General features: G+C 38.4%; 1 protein-coding gene across 2 annotated transcripts in view; it reads right to left on the reverse strand.

The window, feature by feature from the left end:
* Window positions 1-21,585, reverse strand: part of Ophn1 (oligophrenin 1) — a 389,762-nt gene that overhangs the window by 167,874 nt on the left and 200,303 nt on the right. Inside the window, exons 8-15 of one of the 2 annotated variants that reach the window (XM_060375007.1) lie at window positions 19,217-19,321; window positions 17,618-17,747; window positions 15,376-15,476; window positions 10,205-10,296; window positions 5,631-5,709; window positions 3,249-3,282; window positions 2,690-2,752; window positions 1,224-1,298 (exon numbers count right to left, since the gene is read on the reverse strand). In XM_060375007.1, the coding sequence (XP_060230990.1) occupies window positions 1,224-1,298; window positions 2,690-2,752; window positions 3,249-3,282; window positions 5,631-5,709; window positions 10,205-10,296; window positions 15,376-15,476; window positions 17,618-17,747; window positions 19,217-19,321 (679 nt within the window). The remainder of the gene's footprint in view (window positions 1-1,223; window positions 1,299-2,689; window positions 2,753-3,248; window positions 3,283-5,630; window positions 5,710-10,204; window positions 10,297-15,375; window positions 15,477-17,617; window positions 17,748-19,216; window positions 19,322-21,585) is intronic. The other variant, XM_060375008.1, reaches the window with a different exon arrangement.

The following is a 21,585-nucleotide window of genomic DNA, read 5'->3' on the forward strand; positions in this document are numbered from 1 at the left end:
GCATTCTTAATGCCATGGCTCCATGTGGAGGTCAGGGCACACTCTTGGGTGAGGTTCCTCATAATCTAAACCTTTTGAGATAGTCTCTTCTTCACTGCATCAGGCTTGGTGGCCCACATGCTCCAGGAATTCTCCTTTCTCCGCTATCCATTTTGTCACAGGTGCACTGGGATTACAGATGCTCCTCTCTACCTTACCTGGCTTTTACATGAGTTCTGGGCATCCAGGTCCAAGTCCTCATGCTTGCACAGGAAGGGCTTTACCCACTGAGCCATCTCCCCAGCCCAAAATTTGTGTTCTAGTCAGTAAGAATGAAGATACAAGAGACATCAAGACTTGCTAGGAAGTCTAAACAAGCCAGTACAGAACACTTTATGTCTAGCCTGACAAACTCATAGAGAAACTCAATAATTTCCCACAGAAAAGAAAACTAAACATCAAAAAACAACAAAATAGTAAAAGACTACTTCAAAGGTCTTTTACTCCATGAAAATAAGACACTTCATAGCCTTAACAGTGAGCATCCAATAACAACAACCACACACACACACACACACACACACACACACACACACGGTATTTCAAAGGCAAATGTAACCAATACCCAAGATAAATATCAGTAAAGGAAAAACTAATTGGATGCCAAGACAGAACTCAAAAAAAAAAAAAAATACCTCTAAAACTTTACAAGGCAGTAGGGAACAAAAGATCTAGGAAGAGTTAAATGAAAGAAGAGCATATTATATCATGAAAGTCAAGTAAGGAGACAGTTCCCAGAAGGAGACAGTGTTCAACCAGGAGAGCAAGTAAGGCGAACTGAAGAGCGCTCCTTGGATTTGGCAAGCATCTAAATGATCATCATGGCCAGAGAAGTTCCAGCAGAAAGGCAATGGCAGAACTAGATTTCCTAGGGCCTGAGGAGTAAATCGGATGAGAGGAATGAGAGGTGACAGACATTTATTCAATGCAAGATGGTCTCTGACTCAAGGCATGTAAAATATTTGTCTTAATATTCTACAGGAGAGGTATGGTGCTACTTGGGAGGTTGAGGCAGCATGATTGCCTGAGTCTAGGACTTTGACACTAGCCTGAGCAACAGAACAAGACAACAATTCAAATTAAAAATATTCTTCAACCTTCCCAAGAAACTCATTATTTCTCTTTCAGTCACATTTGTTTCTATATAAGCTATTCCAAATTTTTTAAAAATGTAAAATTGTTACCAAAAAAGGCATTGAGCAGCTTCTGAACCTGGATGTTGCTGCCCACAGTACGGTACAACCCTTCTGTCTTGATCCCTAGGAAAGAAAAAAGCAGATCATCTTTGTTCACATAACTCCGGCTTTCATGTTCCCCAAGACAGAGAAAGGAAGCCCTTGTACACTGATGTTAGTTCACAGATAATCCTCTCTTCGAGTTCTCCGGCCCTTCCCCGTTCATTACAGAGGAACAGCCCTACGGTCCTCATCATGTACTCCAAACTCATTTTTTATTCCATTTGATTGTACCCATTCCCCATTAATCAGAAGGGAAGAGATTATAGCAAATAGACATGTGCTTCAGGGAGTCACAACTGGTAGCTGAGAAACAGTCTGCCAGGTTGGAAGGGAGCTATCAATTAAAAGATACCGAGGTGGTACCAACACCCCAATTGCTTCCAAGCTGTGACATAAAGAAGGAGAGGGCTGGAGTGTGAAAAATGGGAAACAAAGGACCATTTTTTTGCACTGAGAAAGGCTGAAACAATGTTTCAAAGAAAACAATGATTCACACACCACAGCCACCTACATTCTAAATCTCTTCAGAAGGAAACAAAGGCATTTAATGGTCAGTAGAGACAAACGCTGATTCTACATTCCCGAGTTTAGGTTTGACCTCATCGATTTTTAAATTGGTGTTAAATAGATATATGGTAGAAGCTGAGTTCTTGGTTGTTTGAGACGGAACCATCACTAAACTGCTTGAGGAACAGTAGGTGCTAATTCTGAATGCGTTCTAAATCAAGCAAAGTTTTGCTCTCTAAAAGTGGAAACCACAAATTATGCATATATTGTTGGATGAGGAACGCTATGATGGTTGCCAGTTTAGAACTGGCTGAAATTTTAAAAATTGTGTCCAGTACACAAGCTATCATAACATGGTCCAAGAATAGAGTTGTACGAAAGGAATTCTGAGTGCTTTTGAGAAAACTCCAAGAAAACGAGACAAAAGTCATATGACATCTGTTTCTTCAAAAACATGAAATTGTTCTTGGAATGTAGTTGTGTGCCCCTCCCAGGTGTAACAGATAGGAGTAAGTTTACTTTAGGTTATTAATTACAACTGGCTATTGTTATTTGTTTATATGCCTCTATGAAAAAAAACAAACATGTTTTTGCCATATATGGCTTGTCCTACTGATTGTACGCTTTACTCATGTGACTCTTTTTAACCCTTAGAGTATAAAATTGTCTGAGGCTCTGAATAAAGTTGGCTATTGTATGAGACTTTAATCTGTCTTATTTATTGGATATATTCGCCTGGGCCCAAACACCAATCAGAGCAGTAAAAACAAGCTATATAAAACACTGTCATCCTGGAGATGGGTGCTGACCCACAGATAATGCCATTCTTACTTTAGAGAAGGCTCCTTAGGATAAAAGCAGAAGGGCCACATTCAACAATTTCAAGGTGACGGTTTAGATCTTACCTTTAGTCTCAATAAAATTGATGCACTTCCTAACAAACTTGAACCCCACTTCATTCAACTCCACTGTTTTGAGGAAATGAAAGCAGAGTTAGTTCATAGCATAATAAGCAGTTGGTTCAAGAGTCACAGGATGGAATGACAGTGAGAGAACTAGTCGGGCAGGTGCACGTCTCCATTCACCCTTAGACTCAATGATGACAAGCTCAGGGTAGGTTTAGACTTTCGTAACACAAAATGCTTCTGTTTAGCCCTTTATATCACATCTGCCCTAAACATGAGCAAAAGTAAACTGCTACCTTGGAAACGCACACAGTTTTGATCATCCGTCTAGAACAAGGGGGATCTTAGATAGTGTATTTCTCTGTATCATCAATAGCATTCATATAATAGGTATCAATTAAGTGACTTTCCTAGTTCAATCAATATGCAATTTCAAATCAGGGCTAGACTTCATTTTACAGTTTACATGAATGGCACGTGTCATCAATACTAGTATTTACTGTATTTGGGACAACTTGGAGCTTATAATGTTAATAGAGTAAATTTTTGAATTACTTACTTTCTTCCTGTTTTGTTATAGGGCTGTGGTAGATCTACAAAAGAAGAGAACCCAAAAAGGGCTCAGTTATTGTGACTCAGTACAGATAAGTAGGGCAAATAGGATTAAATTCCATTCCCTAGATAGGCTATCAAAACCATTGGAGATGCTAGAGCTGTAACAACAACAAAAAAGAGATTAAGCAGAGTTATCTTTGCTGAGATCCCTAGAAAACACAATCCCTGAAAACTGTACTATATGTTCACCCAGTTCATATAGCTAAAGCTGCAGCTGACTCACCTTACACATTTACTTAGATAAAGCTTAGGGCATTCTGTGGTGGAGCAAGAACCCATAAAAAAAGAAAAAGAAAAGAAAGTGGTCCTCTCAAAGACAGCCAAGTAATGTGCACTGATTGTAAAACAGTTAATGAATGGTTCTCTTTGGAAAGGCAAGAATTCATCTGAAGGAGTCATCTTGCAGTATATACTCTGATGACTATGTACAAGACCAGACAGAGACTTTGGTTTCTTTGAGACTTGTTTTGGTTTTGCCTACTAGTCATTGTAAGATTGGACATGCCCTTTCCATTATCTAGATGTCATGTTTCTCATCAATTCAATGATCAGGGTTGAAATAGCTATTTTTCTTTCAAGCCCTTGGTCCTCTTAGACACCTGAAGCAAAGGTACACGTGACTCGTATTATCAGTGGATTTGGTGAGGCTAAGCCCAGTCTCTTCTTTTCAAAAATATTGGTGCTGTATATGTATGTGTCCTGATAAGTATTTTCAGGGAGAGGCATGTCTACATAAAGCAGAATTTGCTGCAGCTTTTATAAACAAGGGCTTAGTGAACTCAGCCACAATCAAGTGGGTGGTGTTGCATGTTCAGAGGATCTATATTTTACCATCATTCTCTACACTAAGCCACTAATATCTTCTGATCTTCAAAAAAAAAAGGTAGACCAAGTTTAGGAGAGAGATGGATATATAAATACCTTGCTCCTAGCATCCTCTTAGAGAAATACCACAGGCATGGAAAGGCCAAGCTTCGGGTTTCCAGGAAATGAACATCATTCCACTTCTAGCTGCTACAAATGCATTCTCAGAGCTGGCTACACCCTTATGTTTTTCACTATTACTTTTATTTGAGTTAGGAGAGGGGTGTGCATGTCACAGCACATGTGATAGCCAGAGGACAACTCATGGGAGGTCAGTTCTCTCCTTCCACCACATAGGGTCTAGGTAATTGAACTCAGGAGGTCCCAAGCTTGGTGGCAGGCACCTTTCTTTACCCACTAAGCCATCTCACTGGTGCTGAATTTTTACTCCACAGAGAACCAAGGACACAAATTAAGAATATGTTTTTCCACAGTCTAGCTTTTCACTTGAAGAGAGCAAGGAGGTAAGGCTATATTTAAATACTGTAGTAGTCCTACAGTTGTTCTCTAAACCAGGGAAGAGGAACCAAAACTAATACAGCACTCTAGTGTTTGTAGAGTCGTTTCCATTTGATTGTTCAAAGTAATCCTGAGATGGACACAGAAGAGAAATCATTAAAAGCAACTCGAAGAAGAAGAAGAAGAAGAAGAAGAAGAAGAAGAAGAAGAAGAAGAAGAAGAAGAAGAAGAAGAAGAAGAAGAAGAAGAAGAAAGTTGAGTGACGGACAGCAAAATAACTTGCTTAAGTCATTGCCATGTAACAGCAAAACCAGGACCAGGCATTTGTAGTGGAAATACCACAAAATTCATGTTCTGTCATATGCCAGGAAAAGAAACTACTAGAAAGATATTGAGAAGACAATGCTTTCCAATGATTTTTGCGTTAATTTTTCTATATCTAGTACTATTTGACTCTTCTAAAGGATTTTTCTTTCTACTGCCTAACAATGACCTAAATGGAACCTTCTGGGATAGAGGACAGCAACTCTATCTCCTCCCTCAGTTGAGTTATGAAAGAGAAAAGGCTGAGTTTGTAGTGCAAGTGATGTTAGAATCATTTCAGAGGAAAGCTAGATGGAGGCTTATTTACATCCATGACAAATATTTTTCCACACTTCTCTAAGGGCAAATCAATTTTATAATATGAAAATGGATTACTTTTCATTCCTAACTTGCAGGAATAGCTACAGAGTCTAATACTGCAGCAGGGAGCTTTAGCGCCTTCTCTGGAGGCAATCTTAAGCAAGGACTAGAGAAGTTCCTCACGTCTGAAACTCAAGTTGGATTAAATAAGAGTTGAAAAGGGGACAATTCCTTCTAGTTCTAAGATTTAGAATCAGCTGAAGAACCTATGATCATTTCTCCACTTGTACCACTAGAGGGCACTCGTACACTGACCTATACTGTTGCGGTTCCCACTGCACACACTGGCCCTCACCTTCTCCAAGGTAGGGTAACTTACTGGTTCTTTCCCATCCATGGCTTCCATCCATAACCTTCTATTGGCTTCTGAAGGCGCCTGCAGAGTGATGGTACCTGGTCTAGGGTGAAAAAAATAACAAGTTTAAAATGGAATCTTGTGCTTCATCATTTTTTAATACACAATTTCAATTAGTGGATATTCATTGCACAAAATGATGGAATTTTTATTAACTTTTTTTTTATATTAATTAAAATTTATTTACTTTGTATCCCAGCTGTAGCCCCCTCCCTCCCTCTCTCATCTCCCTGGCCATCTCTAAGTCCACTGATAGGGGAGGTCCTCCTCCAGTTCCATCTGACCCTAGCTTATCAGGTCTCATTAGGACTGGCTGCAATATCCTCCTCTGTGGCCTAGCAAGGCTGTTCCTCCCTTGTTGGGGAGGGGGAGGGAAGGGAAGGTCAAAGAGCCATCCACTGAGTTCATGTCAGAGACAGTCCCTGTTCCCCTTACTAGGAAACCCACTTGGATACTGAGTTGCCATGGGCTATGTCTGAGCAGAGGTTCTAGGTTATATCCATACATGGTCCTTAGTTGGAGAATCAGTCTCAGAAAATGATGGATTTTATTGAAACATTTTCATACATGTATGTAATATACCTCAGAAACCAGATTCTTAACCACTATACTATATGGCCTCTTGCCCATTGCAAATTACTTCAGAATTTTGGTTTATTTTATTTACTTGCCTGCCATCTGCTATGGTCTAAAAATATAAACACACACCCACACATACCCTCCAATAATTTATTATATTGAAAGGCAATCATCAATGTGACAATAATAATAATTTTAGTCTTCATGAAGTGACAAAGCACCTTTATTTTTTAAAACGGGGGGGGGTTGAAGTGGTGAGTTCATCCTCTTCTATCCCTTCTTCCATGTGAGAATAAGGAATACATTCTTTCTGGAGGATGAAGAGCAAAGCACTGTCTTGCATAAAAAGATTCCCAGACTCCAAGCCTGCTAGTAACTTCATCTTGGACTTCCAACCTTAGAACTCCATAAAATAATTTTCTGCTGCTTATGTATAACGCCATTCTCAGGCATTAAAGCAATGAACTGGATGAAGACAGTTTTTACCAAGAGACACTAAAGATTGGTATACTGATTATAATAAATCTAGACCCTCAGAAATGAACTGGATGCTTGGGACTGACCATATTCATGCAGGTATGAAGGCTTGGTACAGTCTCTAGCTAGCAATATCATTATGAGAAGCTTGCCTTTCACCTTTCTATATCATACAGTCTTACTTGCAGAATATAAGAACCATGACAAAAACACTCAATGACACGGTTGATGCCTCCTTGTCCTACCACTTCTTCATCCCTAAGTGTGATGGACTACACACTCTGGAAAGTACCTAACTTCAGCGCTAACATCAGGGGATTCCTGTCATACTTGATTATTTCATTGAAATACCCCTTACCTGGCAAACCATATGATCTTTAAGATAAAATTAGCCAAAAGCCAGCACTTGGCCATAGAAACCAACTCTTTCAAATTTACCTTTCTCTTTGTCTAAGAACCTCATCCTTTGGGCTCTATCTTGTGGGACTGAAAACCCTAGTACTCTCCTATACCAACAAAATCACAAAGCCAAAGGGAAGGAGAACAAGCAAATGAACAACAGAAACATGCGGAGGCACTCATTGAACCCAGTTTCCCTACCTGTAGGCTCACTTCTGGCCTCAAAGAGAAGCTAGAAGAAGAAATATATGACTCTTAGGGAAGCATTTGGGGATTCTTTAGTGCTACAAATAGTGAAATTAAAAGAATATTAAGAGCAAAAGATTGGGGAAAGGCTCCTTCTTGTACAATTCATTATAATCTTGGATAAACTATTTGCCCTCCTGGAAGTTCCACTTGCCCATCTGGAACCATGCAATGATGTCACCTACACAGTAGAGTACAATGGTTAAAGAGGTAGCCTTCCTTAGACCTTCACACAAATGGACTTGGGCACTACCATTTGCTACCTGTGTTGTTCAAGTTGGCTAACTTTTCTGTGCCTCCTTGTCTGCCTTTGTGAACTTCGGGTAGTAGCAGCCTCTACTCTGTGGTGAGGACTAAAGACAATTACATTTAAAGGACTGAGAACAGGGCCTAACAAGCAGGAGTCACTCGGCAAGCAACAGCATGCTTGTGTAGACATAAGCCTATGATTCCAAATATTGGAACTAACATTTTTTTTAATGCTAGTCTACCTTCCTGAATGAGAAAAAAAGGGAGTAAGTGACCTTTGCTTGGTACCCCAGTGAGCATGAATCAATGTGATACATGCTGGGAAGAATGGCTCTTTCTGAGATGAGATGGACAAGTGAGAGACATAGCTGTCAAAGACCTGACAAAGTCCCACTTGCAGAGAGATGTGTCAGCATGTGTTCATTATGATACTGACTACTCTATTCTGATCAATGGAGTAAGATAACAAAGGAAATAACTGTAGGGACCCAGAGATCAGGGCTCTGCCTTGTCACAGAGAGAGTAAATATATTTGTTTTTTTTGTTTTTGTTTTTTACTTTTAAAATTTATTACAATTTATTCACTTTGTATCCCACCACAGAGGGCCTCTGAAAGACTCTACACAGCAGAGTATTAAAGCAGATACTGAGACTCATAGCCAAACTTTGGGCAGTTAATATATTTGAATCTTGGTGTTCTCACATATAAAAGGGGATGAGGGAATTCAGTAAGACAGTGGTTTTTAATGTACAAGCAGTATGGTAAATAAAGTCACAGATGCTTCATAACTTTAGTTCCTGGATTCTAATCTAAAATTTTCTCGGGGTTCAGGGACAGAAAAAAACAACATATCTAAAAATCAATACCAAATTTACCATCTACAATGGGCCAAGCATAACACACTATGAAAGAAATATAAAAATAAATTGACCAACAGTTTCACCCAGAGCCAAACTGTTCACAATTGCTTTGAGTTGGGGATATTATTTACAGGTAGCTCACAAATTTAATCTAAAAAATGAATCATCATGGAATGAGAGAGACATGGAAATTTTCATCAGCTTTAAGCACCTTGCTGTAGAACCAGAGAAGCTACAGGTTCACACAAGAAGTCAGAGTCCAAGGTTATTTTTCTCATCCTACGGGCCTGATATTATCAGGAAAATGAGAGCCAGTCATGTGGTTACTAATAACAATGTTTGTTATTAGTATTAATAATCACAGTCCTTTGAACTGGGATCGGCTGTTTTAAAGAAAAACAAAGAAATCATAAAGACTCACAAACCAGAATTATGAGGGTACAAAAATATCCCAAGTTTCAAATAGAACAGAAACTACTATTTACTTATTCCTAGGTATGAAAAATGTTCTAATCTCTTTATTTATCTGATCTTATTGATTGCAGTCCCTAATGATTTTTTCTACAATGTTATGATTTCTTGATTAAGGTTCTTTCTAGCAATCTGATCACTTTCCTAAAATCTTCTCTATTAATCACTGCCTGATATATGGAAATAATGGGTGAAAATAAAATCAGGTAGCATACTTATTCGCTAACTTTTGAAGAATCTTCTTAACCAGCAAGTATGACTATCACCATAGAAATATCAAATGCTTTCATATAAAATGATAAGTTGTCTTTTGCTTATATATTATTGTTTCCAATTTTGTGTTTTTATGGGATTTCTGTTTGCCAGTGTGTGTGTCTCTGAGTCCATATGTGTTTCTAGTGTTTTTTCTTTGGTTCTTTGTTTCTCTGTTTGTTTGTTTGTTTTGTCCTATCCAGGTTTGATTGTTTTTATTTTACCTTTTTTTTAGATGTCTGCTTATTTTCTAATGAAAGAGAGCAAGAAAGGATGTGGATTTTTCAGGGTATGTGAAGTGGGAAGGATCTGGGAGGAGCTGGGGGAGTGGGAACCATAATCAGAATATATTGTATGAAAACAACCTATTTTAAATTTTAAAAAGGATAAAAGTGTAATTATCCTTTGTTAAATTGTTTGGGTTCAGGAGAGAGGAATAGAAGGTACTGGGAAAAAAACAGTTAACTATGCCCCAAATTTGCAAACAATGGGGTCAATATTTGGGGGTCAATAAATTATTCTATTTCACATATGTATCTTCAAAGCAGGAAAAGCTTACATCATTAAAATTTCCAATACTACCTCTGTCCTTCACTGTGTCTTCCTAACTGTGTCAATTATACTTCCTAAGTTACATTAAGAGTCTCAAAAATAACAAACATGGTTATTCTGTCAGTTTCACAGCATTGTGAAAAAAAAAATTTTCTTTATCTATTACAGCAAAATAAATTTTAGGGAAGACTTTTTCTACCCAGAACTAGTGAGGTAAATGTGGCTGAGGGATATATGAAAAACAAAAACAAAAGAGAACAACAACAAAAAAATTTCTCTGGGCCTGGTCTAACAGGCTCATGTGAAGGGAAGTCCAGGAACAAAGAATAGCACTGGCCTATATATAACTTGTTCCTTTTCTGCAACAAGAAATAAGAGAAGAAAATAAAAGATCCAGCCAGAATCATGGGTAATATGCAATGATCCTGTCAATTTACAGCCTTCCAACTTACCTTTCATTAGTTTCTATATCGAAACAGAATCTCTTGTCAATTGACTCTGTCTTCCTTCTGACGCAGTACTTCAAGGTTAAGTCCATGGGTCCCTGATATGAGAGAAGCATTAACAAGCATTTCTTTAAAATTCACACAAGTTTCCTCCTTTTCCTGTAGTATCTTCAGGGTCACTTGGATGGTGTTGACCAAGACAGAAGGAGTAATGTGTTCGAGAACCTTTACCTTCAACTCTTGAAATAACATGGCCAGTGGCTTCTCACTGTTCCAAGAATCAGTTGCCAAGACCAGGAGAAAGCACTCAGGGTAGGCCTGTGCCTTTTCCCTGGTACAGTACACTCAACAGGAAGCTGAGTGCACATCACCTAAGGGCAGTGTAAAGGAGATGGATTGCCCAAATGGCATTAAGTATATATAATAAAATTTTCATGAGGCTTCTGAGGAAGAAGCTGAGACTGGATAAGTAACTATCTGAAACTACCCTTAGAATATGTGAGAAAAGTTGAGTGTAGGCACTTCCTTCTAGATGTGGCAGTATGACACAAGTCATAAAAACAGGATGACAAAAGTCATAAAAACAGGCTCTCCAGAGGTTGAGCAAAAGCACAGAAATGAGCAAATTTGTTTATGAATCAAAGCAATTTTTTATGATTGATACATGTAGGGTATCGTGATTTGTAATTTTCCCGTGGGAACACAAATATGCCAAACTCCTTGGTGGTCATAGAAAAACCACCTGATTCTCCATTGTTTGTTTTCCTCTATTATCTCAGCAGGGTCAGTGTAGCACCAAAAGAGAGAAAAAATTTAGTTAACATGACGAACCACATACTCTACAAGGTTTTTTTTTTTTTTTTTTTAATTAGGTGTTTATTGTTTTTATGAAGTAGTTTAACACCAACTTCCTTCACCATAACCCAGAGGTTAATTTGAGAAGCAAACTTGCTTAAAGCTATGCAAGTTGGTAAGGTCCAAGTAGCCTGAAAGTAGGAAGCTTACAAGTTGAGATATCGCTGTAGTTATGGCATTTACTAGCTCTGTGACCATGGCAAGTCAGTTTTTCTCTCTCTGTCTTAACTTCACAACTCATTAAATAAGAAGAGTATTATTAGCCTACTGTCTCAGAAACATTTCTTAAGCTCCAGATCTGTACTTATGGCACTATTCCATACAAAACAATATGCATCACTGATGAACAGCAAGTTATTCAAAGTCAAACAGTGAACATCTCACAGAGCTAAGATCTATACCCAGTTCAGACATGCATACATGCATACCTGTAATCCTCAAAATCCAACCTGAGTGAGAAGGAGAAAAAGTTCAAGACTGGTCTGAATTACAGTGAGAGCCTGTCCCAAAATTTAAAATATAAAAATAAACAAAACTCAGTATATAAAAAAATCCCATATCTTGGTGCCCTTTAGTTAACTAACAGGTGTTCCTCTAGCAGTGAGTTCAGCCATTCATGGGCCAATCCTTTCTGCTGTTCTTCCACTACAGGAACTTAAGCCTCCATTAACTCTTCAATATGTAATACTTGGCATGTCTTATATGAGTTTCTTATAGCAGATGACAAGACCCATGCAGGCATCCTCCCTCTTTAACGTTTTCACAACATCAACATAGCATCAACAGTATATCAGCTTAGGATCCTAGGCCCCATCTACACCACTCTAGCTGTATCTCTAGCCTCCATCAAATATTTTATGTCCCATGAGTTCAAAACAGTTCACATACAAACCATACTCTTTAATGACTCCATGCCTTTGCATGTACTGTTCTCTCCATCCAAAGTAACTATTGGTCTAAATGGACTACTACTTCTTCTAAAAACCACACTTCAGCTTTCTTCCAACTCCACACTGCCCGCTCCATGCTTTGTACTTTATGTGAAAATGCTCTGTCTCCAGTGCCTCACCTCTGGTCCCTAGTAAATGGAGCTCAAAAGAGTTTATGAACTCAGTCATCAGCCTTTTCACTCTTCTGATGAGGAAGGTGCACCTGAGTAATATTAAATAATTAATTCAAGGTCAAAATGCAAGTTTGCCAGGGAACTTCTATTTAAACCCAGCTCTTTTGCGTACTGGGGAGTTGGGAGGGTGGGAGCGGTACAAGTTCATACTTGGCAGCAAGGGTCCTGACATGGTGAGCCCTATCACCAGTTCCATAAACCCAGTTACTTAAATTCAAAATCCATCACTTCATTCTTACTCTTTTCCATTATGTCTAACATTGAAGGATAAAATTCCAACAAAATACTGCTTTGGAGGAAACAGGTTATGAGTATTATATCATAAATATTATGAGTATTATATCATAAATAAGACTTCACAGGTTGACCTGGTATGGGACTTGGGTCAATGTCATGGTAAAGAATAGGGTGAATTCTTCAATATCCAAATGGGTTCATCATATGTGCTCCACAGTGCTGCTAACAAAGGAAATAAGGTACATGGTAGAATATATCTTTGGAAGACACTGGCATTTAGGAAAAGGTGGCTCTTCTACCACCATAACCACCGCCACCACCACCACCACTGCTACTGCTACTGCTATCATCATCCTAGCATCATTTATTTCTATTATTTACCTTTCAGAAACATGTAGTACTACTTGGAGTGGTGTCAGAACGTGAAAAGAAGAAATTATTTTTAAATAGAAATTGGGTGAATTCAATAACTACTTCTATTCTATTACTATCTTCTCAATGAGAAACTGAGTTCCTCTTTCCATCCCTTGAGGGATTCCAAATTAAAATTTCTTAGGCCCAAAGCCAGGCACACATGATAATACTTAGAAGGCAGAGGCATGTAAATTTCTGTGAGTTCAAGGCCAGCCTGGTCTACATAGTGAATTCCAGGACAGCTGGAGATGCATAGAGAGACAAAAACAAAAATCTCACAAAACAAAAATCTCACAGAACAAAAATCCCACTGAAGCTCACTGTTAGGCTCATACAATTGCCATTTTGCAAGCATACACTCAATGAAACAGGGAGGAAAGAAAAACTAAACTGCTATCATATGCTAAGGATATAAAGGTGGTGCCTATTGATTTTGTCTTGAACAAAATGCTCTTTTGAACAGGAATGAAAACCCTAGAAGTTATTACTCTCTATGAGAGAAGAGCTAACATACAGACTCCAGATAATAATTTGTGTAGAATAAAAAGAAATTGGGGGCTTAGAAAGTAGTTCATTTGTAAGTGGCAGAAAGTCCTGGGTTTATCCCCAGTACCACATAAACTAGTCATGGTGATATACACTGGTAATTCCAGGACTCTCAAGAAGTGAGGCAGATACAGAGTTAATAAAATGTAAATAATAATAATAATAATAATAATAATAATAATAATAATAATAGAAGTGAGGCAGGAGAATAAAAAGTTAAAGGTCATGCTTCACATCATAATGAGTTTGAAGCCATCCCATGCTACTTGAAACCTCATCTCAGCAACTGCCATGCCCTAACATGAAATAGGAAAACAAAAAACTGCAGCTAGTATTTCTCATAAGCACTTGATACTGAGCTACAATAGACAAGTTCACGCTAATTAAGAACAAATTCTGTACTGTAGCCCAAGATGATTGTGATTAAGCATACTGACACAGTTACCTAAGGCTGTACCCCAGCTTAAACCTACATTTAAGGTACAATAGTAGGCTCAGTGCTTAAAGACCCAAGCAAAAAGTAGTTTTCAACAGTCTGGAATCAAAATCAGTCTCCTCTAGTTTTCTATGTACAAGTTATCCCAGACTGGTCATCTATAGAAAGTACTGTTAACAGAAATTGGCAGTTTTCTCCAAATTCCCATCTAGCTAATTTGGGTCTTCGTGTGTGTGCTTAGAGCTTCCAAAAGTATGTAACTATTTAATGTAGGTATAGCTAATGTTGGCTTCAATATATATACATTCTTTTAATAAATGTATACTTATTAGATATGTAATATGTATTATAAATAATATTATATATATATATATATTAAATGTAGGTTTAAGCTAGGGTACACCCTTAGGTAAATGTGTTAACAGGCTTCAGCAAATTCATCTTGGGCTATACTACAGAATTGGTCATACACACACACACACACACACACACATACCACTTGTTGGAAGAAGGTATCCTGTAACATGTTTTGAGATGCTGATTTTAGTACCCTGAGATCTGGTTACTGCCTTGCCACAGATATTGTTATGAGTATTAAACCATCTCTTATATCCTTGTTAGGCAAAGAATGTTCTCCAATTAATTATCTTTGATTGGTTAATAAAGATGCTGAGGCCTGTGACTAGGCAGAAGAGAGGTACACAGGGCTTGGGGTCTCTGAGGAACCACAAGGAAGGAGAAGATGCAACAGGAAAGAAATAGAAAGGATCTTGGCCCCTGGACTGGATGGACTGAGAGCACAAGGTCAAGGGAAGAGTGCCATAGGACAGACTGATGCAGAAGCCACTCAGAAGTCATCAGATTGGCCATCGATTGGACTTTATGTGGATTTTAAGACTAGCAGTAGTAGAATAGATCAGAGCCTGCCCAGAATAGTGCCTACAGATTAATAATAAATCATAGTCTCTCTGGGTCAATCATTGGGGAACTACCAGGTTAAAGAAAACTGCTGCCATATTAATTTCCAGTATTAATTAATATTTATGGAATAATTAATTCCTTCTACATATAATTTTAATGAAAGCATCTGGAAATTAATTCATACTTTTTAATAGTCACTATTTAAAAGAATTATCTATGTTTTAGATATGTTCTTTGTAAAAGTGATAGGCAGTTAAACAGGCTGAAAAGGTAAAGACAACCTTACAGGCCCTGATGATAGGAGCTGCATATGATTTAACAACAGCTGTTAATCCCAAAACTCAAGATTCTGAGGAAGGAGAATTTTTGCAAGTTCCAGGCATAGGTATGTGCTACACAATGAGTTCCAAGCCAGCCTGGGTCACAGAGCAAGACACTTTTAAAAAAAAAAACAAGCCAAATAATAACAACAATGGGCCTGATCTTAGTTATGTCTCACGTAAACTTAGGCCAAGGAGGACATGTAAAACTATGGTTTGACATGATAATGATAGACTTGATTATTTGCCACTGTGTCAATATATATTCTTTTCTGAGCTACAGTCACACAGATGAACTCAAAAAGTAGTAGTAACAAGAACTGACCTGCTTAGCACCTGGCTTCTGTTCCATCGGTGTCATGGTGAGTGTTCTACTCTCTTTCTCATACCGGCAGTAGTATTTCACCCAGGATATCCCCAGAGCCCCTATAAAGATAGGAGAAAGTGAACTAGCAGAATGTTTCAGCCCCCCAAAGCAGATGTTTCCTGTTGGCTTTTTCTCCAGTGTTTAAGCCTCAACCCAAAGCCTCTACATACTATGCATATCCCCAGCCTATCAGTTACTCTTTGTAGAAAAAGCCAAGGTCAATCTGTGCCTTTTGCTTGTGCTCCATCTTTACCTATCCCTCGTACTGGCTGCACCCACAGAGATACCAATTCCTCACCAATTGCTTCCCATATCGATTCTTGGCTCAGTCAAAACCTACTCTTCCTGCAACAGTGCCTGGGAATAGAGACACGTCTGCATCCAGAAGCTGGAATCCCCTGCCAGCATTCCTCTTTCTTGAAACCTCCCATTTGACTACCATTGAGTTGTATCTCCTTGCATGTCCCTCCTTCAACTATCTCCTACCCCTTTAGCAATTAATTAGTTAAAGGATGTTAGTACTGTCTTGTTTTCCTAATACTTACAACATTTTTCCAATAAAATACAAATTTACTTTTTTTCTCCCATGAATCATTTCAGCAGACTTCTCTCATTTCCCCATCTCTGGTTCACTCCTATCCAACCCTTCTTCACCATTTTGCTAGAATGTTACTTTAAATATCTTTCTATTGATGTAATTTCCCTTGTTATAAATCAGGTATGATTTTTCCACTCTCCCCACACAACTTAGTCTGCCTCCAAAGCCACCATACTTTGATCAATTGACAATACTGGCCTTATCACTAGCCACCCTCACCTCTATGCTCCTGTGTCACTGAATTATTTTCAGTTCCCAAATACTTAAGTGGCACATATTTAAGAATGGATTGAACACAACATATATTTCAGAATGAATAATTTCATCAGGACAACAAGGACTAACCTTGGCAAACCAAGACCTAAGTATGAAGTATGCTCTCCAACACTCATGTGTCTCTGCTCATATGTAGCACACACCTGTAGTTCTCTACCCCATTTTTAAAATCTATTCCTTTTTTACCAAACATTCAAGTTCTAGGTCAAACATCTCTTCCTCAGAGAAGCTCTTAGATATATGCCCCAAAGAGAGTACTCAAAATGCTTTATGAATATACTTTCCTATCTATCCTATCATTCTAAGAATTGCTTTGAGAATAAAAAACGTGTTAGATTCATTTTGTTTTTGTACTCTCAGTGTGTTACATAGCATTTGGTAGAAACGATGCTTGCTGAGCATCATTCAGCTGAGTGATAGTCATTTGGAAAGTTAGTAAACTGAGGTACAGAAATATCACACAGAATGTATCAGAGGTTCTCAATTGGGGGCAGATTTACTACACAAAAGACAGTTCAGATTTTCTTGTACAGAGAGTCCTGCTAACACAAAGGGAAGAGAAAACTGGGGTGCTGCTCACTTCTTTACACTGTAAAGCAGTGGTTCTCAACCTTCCTAATGCTGCAACCCTTTAATACATTTCCTCATGTCATTACTCCCAACTATAACATTATTTTCGTTGCTACTTCATAACTGTAATTATGCTACTGTTAAGAATTGTAAAAATATCTGCTTTCCAATGGTCTCAGCGGACCTCAGTGAAAGGGTTGTTTCAACTCCTAAAGGGGCCACACCCCCACATTGAATACTACTGCTATACAGGCTCTGAGGATGATAGGCGGAACAGACTACACTGGAAAGAGTATCTGTTATGGCATAGGATACATCTAAAATTAACGTATAGCAACTGTTCTAAGCCTCAGTGGTCTTGTGTAGAAGTGAGCAAAATGTGTAATCAAAGATTAAATGGGATGAGGCTTTTAAAGCCCTGCACATAGTATATGTAGCAAATATGACCTTTCGGCCTCCTTTGCCCTATCTCCTTTTTGACCCAAAGTTCACCATACGCAATTAACATTATACTCAGCTGCAAATACCATTCCTCATCTTGAATCTCAGAGAAAAGTTTACATCTTACTACTGTAGAAACATAGTAACTTAACCCCCTCCCTCAAGTTTCTTTCTTTTGCATTTTTACTATTCCTACTCTGCCTTCCAAGGAGTCATATCAGGCATGGATCTACAAACAACATGGGTTCCCAGAGTTCAGAAAAGTAAAACAGCAAGCCTCCTGAAACCAGGGCGTAAACCTGCATGCCCACACACATTTCTCCTGTGTATAGAGATAGCCTTCAATGGTTGGCTGTCCTGGAAGTTTGCATGTCTGAGGAGCTTCTTTCATTCTTTTCTTAAGTTCTTCCATCTCTTCCCGGGTACTGGAGAAATGATTTCTTGTCTGTTAAGAAACCATTATAATCATTATTGTCATCATCATCATCAACAGGACTGTTTATTTATCAGTCATAGATATAGCGCAGAGATTTCTCTGCTCAAAGAATGTGCTAAAACATAGAAAAGTGCTGAATAGTAGTAACTAAAAAACAAGTCTAGAGTTTAATGGTCCTATGTACTAGAAAGGAAACAAAAAAACAGAGATACCACAAGAAGCGAGAGCTTTTACCCAGGAGAGTTAATTTAAGCGTCAAGAAAATAAGAAACTTTAAAATTCTGAGATTAGACTCACCCTTACTTTACAATAATGGCAACTATGGCAAAGGTTTTCAGAGATAATAGTATCATGGCAACTTCCTTATGTTAGTGGAGAAGATATGAACTACACTGATTGTCAACAATACTAACAATGAGTCAGCCATGAGTACACATGCAAACTCTTGGTATTAGCTCACATTTGTCAAGTTACACATGGCAGAAGAGTCAACTTGATTGTAGAAAGATTTTGTAAGTCAGCAGAAAATAGGTACTCTCACGTTCAGGTAAAGGAGAGGACCCAGAAGGAAGGAATAAATGCAGAAAGAAAAAAGTAGGTAAAACTGTACACCACAGTCTCCCTAAGCAAGCATCTTATAGTCAATTTTTAATTTAAAAACACGTCTATGAATGTCATGCAATGAAGCACCTGGTCCCATGACACCTGATCTTAGTGACACCTTCTCAGACTACCAATTGTTACATTCTCTGTGTTTATTTAAAAATGCTGCTTTGATTCCATATAGTAACAGTACTCTAAGGGATTCTGATTTATCTGTAGTTATGCCTCTACTCTAAGAAAATATGTAATCCTTCAAGACAGATGCCTCATTCTGGTATGCCAGAGACTTTCACACTGTCTTAAACAGGATGTATTTTCATGGTATCCATAAATACCCATCAAATGATAAACTAGTGAATCCTCACTTCCCAATACATAAAAATGCTGTGTCTATACATATTTACAAGCACTAGTATGTACACAAAGATGGAGACCTGCTTTAGAATTCGTTTGTTTAACTCTACTAAGTGATGCGAGAAAGAAGAAATAAGGGGTATTCACAACAATAAAGCCCACATTAAGTGGCTCAACTGACTTAGGAAGTAGCTTAAGGCCTAAGCCTCAGATTTAAATAAACCCACAGCAGATTCTTATCTGCAAGAGATATAGTAAAGTATCAACACTTAATCAATCCTGGCTAGGTCAAGGTGTTCCTGAATAAGGACAGGTTTGGACAACAGGAGACCTCAAAGAGAAGGAAGAGTCAAAACTAGTTTGCAAGAACACCCAATGGAGCAACCGATAAAATATTGCACCGTATACCACTTCGTCCAGACAAACTGGCGGTAGTTCAATAACCTGTAATTCCAAAGTTAAGACCACGGAGGCTCGAACCCCAGTGGAAAGACAGGTGAAGACATCCGCACGCCACTCACATTCTGTAAGCTGAGCTGCAGCTGCTGTTTGTAAGGGAGGAACTCCTGCGTGAGCTCCACAGTCAAGCTGTTGGAGATGAAGAGGCTGTGGAGAAAGGCCAAGACCTAAAGGAAATGGACAAAACTGCCTTTAGAAACCCACTTTTCTCACCAGGAAGTCAGGGAAGGATCTTCAGAATGTTTACTGAGGACACCGATAAGAGCAGTCCTGGTAGCACAAGCGGGTATACACGTACGTATTGTATTTTCAGATTAGGTTAAAGACTTCACGCATTCAGTCTCAGAAAGGACTAGTAACTGGATCCATTTTAGACAGCATACAAAGCCACTTGGGAATTACATACTGCAAGAACTGAAGTCCCTTCTCTAAACAGGTACAGCATGTCTCATCCAAAAATATCAAATCCAAAACTGAAAATTTCAAACGCTAAAAATGGCATCTGACCGCATGTGATTTGCCTCAGGCACACTGTGGAAAATGCAAACACACTAAAAACAGTCTATAAAATCTTTGGGTTATGAGTATAAGGTGTATAAGAAATAGCAACAGACTTTCTGTTTATACTGGGGATCCATTTAAGATGTTTCATTATGTGAATGCACATATTCCAATTTTGCTTTTCAAAACTCCCAACCACTTCTTTTCCCAAGAATTTTTGAAAACATATATTTGACAAATATGCCCTCAGGAGTAGCCCGTAGTAGTTGCTTCTTGCAGAAGATGATGTACAAATGATGAGGTGTCTACTTTTTAAATTTTCCAAACATTCAAGCTATGGCCGGTGAGCTAGCCCATTGGGTAAGGGCACTTGCTAAACAAACCTGACAACCTGAGGTCACTCCTCAGATCACACAGTTATCATTTGATCTTCACATATCCCTCATCAGGACTGACTGCATCGTCCTCCTCTGTGGCCTGGTAAGGCTGCTCCCCACCTCAGGGGTTGGTGATCAAAGATCCAGCCACTGAGTTCATGTCATATACATCCCCTGTTCCCCTTACTAAGGAACCCACTTAGGGAGAAAACAGGGAACAGGACAGGAGCCTACCACAGAGGGCCTCTAAAATAAGACTGTAGCCAGCAGGGTATCAGAGCAGATACTGAGACTCATAGCCAAACTTTGGGCAGAGTGCAGGGAATCTTATGAAAGAAGGGGGAGATATAAAGACCTGGAGAGGACAGGAACTCCATAAGGAGAGCAACAGAACCAAAAATCTGGGCCCAGGGGTCTTTTCTGAGATTGATATTCCAACCAAGGACCATGCATGGAGATAATCTAGAACCCCTGCACATATGTAGCTCTTCTCACAACTTTTTTGATCATGTACATAATTCTGTCACTTCTTGCTACTCCATGGGAATATAGTGTTCATAAAGAAAGAAACTGTCATTCTGGTTTACTACAATATACAACAAAATTCTTGCTGATTCTTCAATAAATGAATGCGTACTTACTTTCACATAGTACATACAGAGTTATAAAAATGCACTTATCAGCACACACATACTCAGTCATACAATCTCACATGCCATATATAGAGAGACATTCATACTCAAAAGTACATGTCATGGGACATACAGCTAGGTTTTGTGACTCCTTTACATGATAGCATTATCCTTTTATATTTTTTTCTAGGATAAACAGATGCATAGTTTTCTACTATAAGAGAGAGAGAGCTTTTTGAAGCAATATTGAAAAACCTCAAAGATTATGTTGATTCTTCATTTTTGCCTTTTACATAAATGTCTTTATAACATGTTTGTTTAAAGCAGTTAAGTCTTTGGGAATACGTAGCTGGAGTGTTACATTGCTTGTGAAGATTTACTTAGGTAGGATATACATGTACACACCAAAATGTAAGCAAGTATATCCATATTTTGTCTTGTAATATTACATGTCAAGCACATAGAAAGAGATATATACACAAGCAACTTGGAAGGGAAAATAATATAGAACCGATGAAGATATTTTTTGTATAAGGGATTTTTGATCATCCAATGCACTATTTTAACCCTTTCTGTGATGAATGCACTACATAGTAATAAAAAATAGTTGTCAAAAGTCAGCATATTTTCAAATCAAAACACTAAATTTTGTAATAAATTAAAGGTAATTTAGTAGAAAAAAATTACGTAAGGTAGATATAAAAATAGTAGAACAGGAAATGATTGAATGTAAGGGCAATGAGTTCTCAGCACAGGCTGAAGTAATAATGCATTGATTTTTAAGCTTTCAGAAAGCATGAGTAGAAAGCCCAGAAGTCCAGGCCCAGATCGATTCACAGTAGAATAATGTAAGCCTTTCAAAGATGATCCGGGAAGAAAACTTAACACAGTGGTTCACTCCTTTAACCCTAGCAATTTGGA

Source organism: Meriones unguiculatus, chromosome X (genome assembly GCF_030254825.1).
Source record: "Meriones unguiculatus strain TT.TT164.6M chromosome X, Bangor_MerUng_6.1, whole genome shotgun sequence".
Lineage (NCBI taxonomy): Eukaryota > Metazoa > Chordata > Mammalia > Rodentia > Muridae > Meriones > Meriones unguiculatus.